Consider the following 8,592-nt stretch of genomic DNA (forward strand, 5'->3'; position numbering starts at 1 on the left):
TTTACACAAGTAGTCATTTAGAAAAACCTCTATGTAATGAACATTATTTCATTTCATTGAACATTTTTAGATCAGGATACCTACAATATCTAAGCTATTTTGCAAGCTGGGGATATAGTATTAGCTGTTGCTAAGTCTCCAGTGTCTAATACAGTTTGTGTTATAGCAGATATTTAAAGAGACACGACTCATTTTTTTTGTTTATTTTTTTTAGTTGTTGAAAAAAAATTTCCGCCTCCTCCCCATTTCCCATTTCCCTCCCCCTCCTCCCACACATCGCCCCCTCCCCTTCTCCCTCTCCCCCCTACTCCATTCCCCCTCCCTCTCGAGAATGAAGAGTAGTCCAGATTCCCTGCCCTGCGGGAAGTCCAAGGTCCTCCCACTTCTATCCAGGTCCAGGAAGGTGAGCATCCAAACAGGCTAGGCTCCCACAAAGCCAGTTCATGTATTAGGATCGAAACCTAGTGCCATTGTCTTGGCTTCTCATCAGCCTTCATTGTCCGCCATGTTCAGAAAGTCCAGTTTCATCCGATGCTTATTCAGTCCCAGTCCAGCTGGCCTTGGTGAGTTCCCAATAGATCAGTTCCACTGTCACAGTGGGTGGGTGCACCCCTAGTGGTCCTGACTTCCTTGTTCATGTTCTTCCTCCTTCTGCTCCTCATTTGGATCTTAAGAGCTCAGTCTGGTGCTCCAATTTGGGTCTCTACTCATTTTTATAGAAAATTCTGCTGTTCATCTCATCTGTGACTATTTCTTCCTGCCGGACCTCACATCTATCCCTCTCACTGCCTCTCCTCTTGGTTTGCCTCCTGGCCAGTGGCCCAGAGCTGCCCTGTCCTCCCAGAAAGGAGTTGCTAGGGTGCTGCCATCACCAAAGACATAGCTTCATGTTGAGCAGTTCCATACATCAGCACATCAGGGGAAACCGATATCTGAGGCTCTGCTTGAAGATGCTTGAGTGTGTATCCTGACAGGATTCCTAGAATAAGATTCTCAGTTAAATTCGAATCGCAGACGAATAACATTTTACTGTTGGTGTTTTAAGTATGGTACACATATTACATGGTCTTTTTTTTTTAATGTGTCAACCCAAATGAAGGGTAAACTTTGAACAAGGAGATGCAACATAAAATTGAGCTAGTAGATATTTTCTTCAGATGGAATGTTCCAAAATACAATTAGGCAGACCTTCGTGGTAATACCCTATGAAACCAAGCAATTAACTATACATGTTCAAAAGTCACAGCAAGTTTAGGATCATCTCTTCTTCCCCTTCTCTGTTCCAAATAAAGTGATGACTGCTGTGTGTTTATGGAAATCTCAGGAGACAGAGGAACGCAAGTAGAAATGAAGTATGAAATAAATGATTTTTGCAGTTTTAGACATAAGACCATTCAAGCTCAAAGTCCAGATGTGTTGAGTTGAGAGATCTGACGACAGTTTCATAGGAATCAAATTTATAGTAGTAGATATTAGCATAGCAATTTAATACCTGACACTCTGAAAAATACCAGTGTTCTACAGGTGATAATACCAACATGGCTTTAACTAGATATAGTGTATTCCTTAGTCTGTTCGTAAGAACTCAGATTTTAACTTAAAAGATGGTGGGATTTATTATGGACTGGATTGTATCTTCCAAAATTTGCATGTTGAAGTTCTAACCCCCACTATCTCAGAGCATGACTGTTTTTGGAGATTGATCTTTGAAGAGATAGTTGAGGTGAGGTCGAATGGGTGAGTCTTAATCCAACATGACTGGCATCCTGTTGAAATTAGAATATAGGCATGGACAGAGGGAAAGCCATGTGAAGAAAAGGGAAGAAAAGAACAAGTCAAGAAGAAAATTTGCACAAACCTTGGTCTTAATCTTTCAGCCTCCAGAACTGTATGAAAATCTCTCTTTTATAGCTACCTGATCCATGGCATTTGTTATTACAGACTTCAGTAACAAATACAAGGATCATGGAATTAAAACAAATGAAATGATGATACAACTTGAGTAACTAATGTCATGGTGAATCCTACTTTACAATAAGGACCTGTATCATGTAAATCCCAATACATAGTTGATACTTCCAAGTGCTCAGGTGTAAGGGAAGACTGTTCTTTCATTTTCCAGCTGCCCAGACCTGAATAATCGCATAAAACTATATTAATTACAACACTGCTTGGCCGATGGCTCAGGCATATTTCTAGCTAGCTCTTACATCTTAAATCAACCCATCTTAAATTTCTATTATTTTATATTTTATCACGAGGCTTATGGTTTGTTACCTCTTGCTTCTTGGGCAGCTACATGGTATCTGCCTGACTCTGCCTTCTTTCCTACTCTATCTCTGTTTGGATTTCCCGCCTTGCTATATTCTTCCCTGCTATAGGCCAAATCAGCTTCTTTATTAACCAATGGTAATAAAACATATTCATAGCATATAGAAGGGAATTCCACATCACTCAGGAATCTTTTCATTTCATAGTAGTACCCCTGTTTCAAAAAAAAAAAAAAACTAAGCCGGGCAGTGGTGGCACACGCCTTTAATCCCAGCACTCGGGAGGCAGAGGCAGGCGGATCTCTGTGAGACCAGCCTGGTCTACAGAGCTAGTGCCAGGACAGGCTCCAAAGCCACAGCGAAACCCTGTCTCGAAAAACCAAAAAAACAAAACAAAACTAAAGAGTTGCTCACTAACTTCATTTGTCCAGTACACATGAAGAGTTCCCCAACTTCTACTTGCAATCTGTAGTACCGTTAATGCAGTTTTCATTTGAGTAACTGACTTCAGGGGGGCTGTTCCACTAGTCCTTCCTGTTCCACTACTTATGCCTAAATGTGTATGAATGGTCTGTCAAAGAGAGATTACTGCCGGGCGATGGTGGCGCACGCCTTTAATCCCAGCACTCGGGAGGCAGAGGCAGGCGGATCTCTGTGAGTTCGAGACCAGCCTGGTCTACAGAGCTAGTTCCAGGACAGGCTCCAAAGCCACAGAGAAACCCTGTCTCGAAAAAAAAAAAAAAAAGCGAGATTACTTTCTAGGCCTGAACAGTAAGTCAATCTGAAAGACTATTTAAAACCCAGAAGTAAATTAAATTCCAAGTTTATGTGTATTTTTCTGTTATAAATTTCCCCCAAAGCTAACCCACTGTATTAATAATATTTATAAGCTATAAAATTTCTTTATTTGAAACAAACTACTCCATCTCTGTAAGCAATAATGTTTCTTTGAACATGTCGAGCATGCAGCATTGGTTTAGAGAGAATTAAATTCATATGTATTTTAAAGTACTTACAAAATGTTCTTAATTCATGATGGATAATTGCAGTTTTGCTAACTTGTTAATTAGGCAGGGTGCAGACAAAAGCAGAACTACATTAATATGATATATTTTTTAAAGTATATACTTAACTTTCTTCATTACTTGTAAATGTACAAATTGTATGTAGATTGATATATTTAAACTTTGTCTTGGTTCTAAGAAAATAATTCATATCGTCATGATGTTAAAGACCTGCGGGACTGTCAACATATTGAAACATTTCTATTCTCAAGGTGGAACTTATTTCTCATATTTATCTTTTGTTGAAGTAATTGAACATCTCAATAGTCGTTTTATCCATTTGTGTCTGCATTATTATAAATAAGGAACAGCCAGGCAGTGGCGGCACACTCCTTTAATCCTAGCACTTGGGAGGCAAAAGCAGGTGGATCTCTCTGAGTTTGAGGCCAACCTGTTCTACAGAGTGAGATCCAGGACAGGCTCCAAAGGTACAGAGAAACCCTGTCTAGAAAAACCAAAAACAAAGTTGGACTGTTGATTTGCCAGGTCGGAGAACCCATTTCTGAAGAATTTAAGAGTTTTTTGAATTTGAAGTTCCCACCCCAGGCCATACTAGACATCCAACACCAGGGGTTCCAGCATTCTAGACAACCACTCTACTGCCTGAAAGCTTTCCAGCACTGTACGATGCCTCATTTGTTTGTCTAACTGTCAAGTTCGGCCACTAAAGTACAAAAGAGGTAAAAACCTGGGAATTTAGGCTAAATTGACCTGTTCTATCTTTGGGAGAAAGCTAAAGAGGTCGGCTTTTGACAATGTGCCAATCTCATGCCTCGGACCGCATCCCACAGCCAGCTCTACTCGTCTGCCCCTCACAGGCACTTATCAAGCAAGGGCCGTCGCCGCCAGACTGAAACTCTTGGAGCCGACCGCGATCTCACTCGCTGGTCTCCATTCTCTAACCATTGCACACCTGCAGACCACCGTTGACAAAGTTTGGCTCTCCCGGCTTCCGTAGGCCCCGCCCCTAGCAACGCTCGGGCTTGTGTTAACGACTGGGGCGCGCGGCGCCCTGGTCCGCGTGTGGGCAGCGGCAGCAGCTGGGTGTCCGCCGCCTTGCTGAGGCGGGGCCCACGGCCGCACTTTCCCGGTGTGTCGCCTCCCTAGCTCCGGTGGCGCTGCGTGACATCCGGCGGGGCTCGTGGCACACCTAGGACCGCAGGCTCCCACCCCCAGCCATGTCCACCGTGGAGGCCATGGCCACGGCCGACGCCGCCGAGGCGGGAGGCAGGACGAAGTCCAGCAGTCCCCGCACGATCCCGGTGATTGGGGTGGTGACCCCGCATGAGGATATGCAGGTACCGTCGGGCTTGGCAGCAGGAGCGGGGAAGGGCGTGAGGTTCTGGGGCAACCGGGTGGAATCCAGGATCAGCGCGAGCCTGCGGGATGGAGAGGAGCGGAGTTCGTCCCGGGGGGCCGGGCGGCTGGCGAGGGGGGCCAGATGTCGTCAGCCAATCTGTCTGGGGACTCTAGCTGCGTGGTCCTCCTGGAGAGACTAGCTGCTTTTTGGATTGTGGCCACGGAAGGAAGGGATCCTTCTTGGTGACATTTTATTTGATAACCAGATCACTTTTTTGTGTTGGGGTTTTGACTGTAGATCCGTTTTAAGGGGGCGTACCCTTGGTATAAATATACTGCTGCTGAAGCTTGTATTCACTGGTAGGCAGATGCTGTTGGAGAGCTGGGGACAGGACTGCTTTTTTTTTATTGTGTTTATATTTAGTTTGGGGTTTGCTTTTGTTATAAACGTAAAGTTAAGTTTTTAGAGTTGGGTTGAGAACCCTCTCTGCCTTACCCAACACTAATGGTGTATGTTGGGGGGGGGCTCTATGGGAATTCCTGTTGGGGCTTCATAAGTCTCAAGCTGCGTCAGGAACTCTGTCTCCTGCGTTCACGTCCTGGACCCTTGGAGAGTTACTTGGGAGCTGCCAGTTGGCTGGGGACTTCTGTGGGAACTGGGTTGAGGTCTCTGGAGGCAGTCACACATTTATGCAACAGCCCACAGAGTACAGCACTTTTACATAAAGAGAGAATGCCAGGGGAATTTACCTCATCAGTTTTGTGGAGGTATTCCAGTACAAGAGCGAAGAAGTGTAAGTGACCACGGTCTCTCCACTCCCTGGGCTACAGGGAAGCTCAACATTGCCACTTTATTCCTAGGTACTGGGCACTAAGTAGGTGAGTTTGACTCTCATTGGTTTGTTTGGGCAAAGATTAATTACATGAGACAGATGAACAGGGGTTTACAGAGAGAAATACTTTCAGTGAATCGCTGCAAAAGAAAAAGTCTGCAACATAGGAAGTACCATAGCTGTATGTGTCTTGTGTATTTGTCTCCCCTTCACATTTTTAGAAAGTACTGCAAAGGGTGGGGAAGGAATTTCTACTTAAATAAATGTAATGGACAACAATTTAGAATTAGAAATCTCAGTGGTCTACTCTTGGATTTTTTTTGTAATTGTTTTACAACTTTTTCTTTTTCTTCCTTCTTCCTCTTCCTTCTTTTGGTTTTTTTGGCACACGGTTTCTCTCTCAAACCCTGGCTGTCCTGGAACCTACTCTGTAGACCAGGCTGGTCTCAAACTCACAGAGCTCTGCCTGCCTGTTTTTCGAGTGCTGTGATTAAAGCATGCACCCCCCACCACAGCCTGACCAGGCACTCGGGTTCTTTGCTCATTGTGAGACCTGGTGTTCCTAGTAATACTTAGTGATAACCTTAGGCCCTCTGCTCAAGTCAGCAGAGAAAGACCTTTGGACACTTAATATTCTCAGTTCTTTCAAAACAGTCCACTTTGGCTTGCTCTCAAGAGACAGGCACACCACAGCTTAGGAGCTGTGAAGTCAAAGGCAAGTGGTGGTGATAATGGAAATGACAATAGTACTGGCGTCCATTGTATTAAGCTTAGTGTAAGTCCTGGGACTGCTCAGTGAGTCTGGGCACCAGAGAGCCTGGCTTCCATACCTCAGGATCCCCATGGTAGGAGGAGAGAACGGACTTCTCAGCTTGTTCTCTCGCCTCCACACCTGCCTCCCCATACAAAATAAAAAAAGTAGATGTAGAAACCTTTTAAAATGTTGATTGTAAAATCTCGTACAGCTGAAATAATGCACACAGAAAGCATATAGAGTGCCCCTGTGCTGAAAAGATGCAGTTATCACTGCCGTTCTTTCTTCAGGGGGGGCAACAAAAGCTTACAGTACCATCTGTCATTAAAACTCACGGAGTCTCTGAAATGTTAAAGTAGCCGCCAAAGATTTCCTGCTATAAAGATGCTATTTTATCAACCTATTCTTGTTTTGTTTTGTTTTGTTTGTTTGTTTGTTTGTTTTTTGCTTTTTCGAGACAGGGTTTCTCTGTGGCTTTGGAGCCTGTCCTGGAACTAGCTCTGTAGACCAGGCTGGTCTCAAACTCACAGAGATCCGCCTGCCTCTGCCTCCCGAGTGCTGGGATTAAAGGAGTGGGCCACCATCGCCTGGCTTTCAACCTATAATAAGGGCTGTCTTATTATAGATCAAAATTTGAAGCATTTAAATCACCCTAACCTGAGTATATGTATATATGAGAAATTGGCTTTTGAATAGAGTTATCTAGGAACAGATAAAATATGCATGTTATTTTGTACATATTTTATGTACTTGTGGGGTGTGTGTGTGTGCGTGTGTGTGTGTGTGCGCGTGTGTGTGTGTGTGCGTGCGTGCGTGTGTGTGCGTGCGTGTGTGTGTGTGTGTGTAGGGGCATTGGAGCTGGTATGCACGCCACAGCACCTGTGTGGAGGTGAGAGAACAGCTTGCAGGAGTTAGCTCTCTCGCGCCTGGGTTGCTCCCAGGCATTGAATTCGTGTTATCAGAGGTGGAAGCAAGTGCCTTCACACTTTAAGGCTTCTCTCCAACCCTGTTCTGTGCACTTGGAAGGGCATCCTTCTCTTCGACAGCAAGCGACATTAGTCAGCGTAGAAACAGCCTTTGCAGGAGGCAGGGGTAGCGGCCATACTCTCCAAACCACAGTCAGCTTCCTCACCGTAGAATGGAATTATGGGAAAGGTAGAATGTACGTCTGAAGGCAGTTGTAAACAGGGGAAATAGTGGTTTCCGAATCTGGAATTTTAGTTGTATGATGTTTTATTGTTGTGATTTGCATAGACATTCTACTTGAGCACTCTAAGTGAAACTTTTCTGTGTAGGAATTTTGGCTTTGCTTACAAGAACGGTTCTTAAAGCTTTAAGAAAACTATTGTTTTTTTCGGATTTTAAAACAATAAAATCCCCTAGAATTTAGTGATCAGTTTTTAATTATTTCATTTGGTGAAGTTGCTTTTCTTTTCTTTATTGATTCTTTATGGGGTTCACATCATGCGTCCTGATCCCATTCATCTCTGCATCCCTTCATATCTACTCTGCCCTTCCGGCCTCCTCCACAAAATACAATAGCTTTTAAAAGAAAAACAAAAAAAACCAAACCAACCAAACTAACGTACAAAAATGTCTTGTGTTCTTCATCTATGAAAGAGATTTGTAACTCCTTTGTCCTGCAATTATTTAAGAAAGATTCGTATCGGCGTAAAATAATTGCAATGCAGATATAAAGGAATATTTACAACTTTAATGGTAAACTTACAGAACCTAGGTTCCCGCGTAGCCCAGGAGGTAGGAAAGAAAAAGGGAGGGCGCAGCCTCCTCGCGCTTGATTTAACAGTCCACAATCGCCCGAGGCAAAACCCGCCCCCTAAAGGGGGCTGGCTTAACCCTACATCTCCCCCTTTTGTCTAAATAATCCAGAACTAAACCAAATACAACTATAAACAATAATAACAAATGATAATTATAACAAACAATATTGAGAACAAAAGTTTTGCTAGACATCCTATCTCAAGGAGTCTAAATAATGTAGAAAGTAACTACAATTAAATAATCTTCAACTTCGTCAAAGATCTGAGAAGGGAATAAATACTACTTAACAAAATGAGAGATATCCAGAATGTGCAACAAATGACAGAGACAACTGACTACCTGGCAATCACCCAAAGTCTCGTTTGCAATGCTGAGTCAACCAACTTTGGCTAAGGCCTAACATAACTGACATACCATTATCAAATGCAAGGTACTTTCTTAGAATTATTCTACCCTGTCTTGGCAAGATAAGACAATCCTGTTTCATATCTTAGTCAGTAGTTGAGGTATGGGCTTTTCTTAACCCAAAGGCCAGTTCTGCCAAGAAGACAAGCTCCCAGTGGAGTGTCTTTGGTGCTCAACGTTCTCTC

The 8,592-nt window shown here is 43.5% G+C and overlaps 1 protein-coding gene across 2 annotated transcripts in view; it reads left to right on the forward strand.

The window, feature by feature from the left end:
* Nucleotides 1–4,341: 4,341 nt before the first annotated feature.
* The window catches only part of Cfap69 (cilia and flagella associated protein 69), an 85,150-nt gene continuing 80,899 nt past the window's right edge, over nucleotides 4,342–8,592 (forward strand). For both annotated transcript variants that reach the window (XM_026784679.1, XM_005358302.3), the window contains exon 1: nucleotides 4,342–4,632. In XM_026784679.1, coding sequence (XP_026640480.1) covers nucleotides 4,513–4,632 — 120 coding nt within the window. In that variant the 5' untranslated portion in view covers nucleotides 4,342–4,512. The remainder of the gene's footprint in view (nucleotides 4,633–8,592) is intronic.

Source organism: Microtus ochrogaster, chromosome 26 (genome assembly GCF_000317375.1).
Source record: "Microtus ochrogaster isolate Prairie Vole_2 chromosome 26, MicOch1.0, whole genome shotgun sequence".
NCBI lineage: Eukaryota > Metazoa > Chordata > Mammalia > Rodentia > Cricetidae > Microtus > Microtus ochrogaster.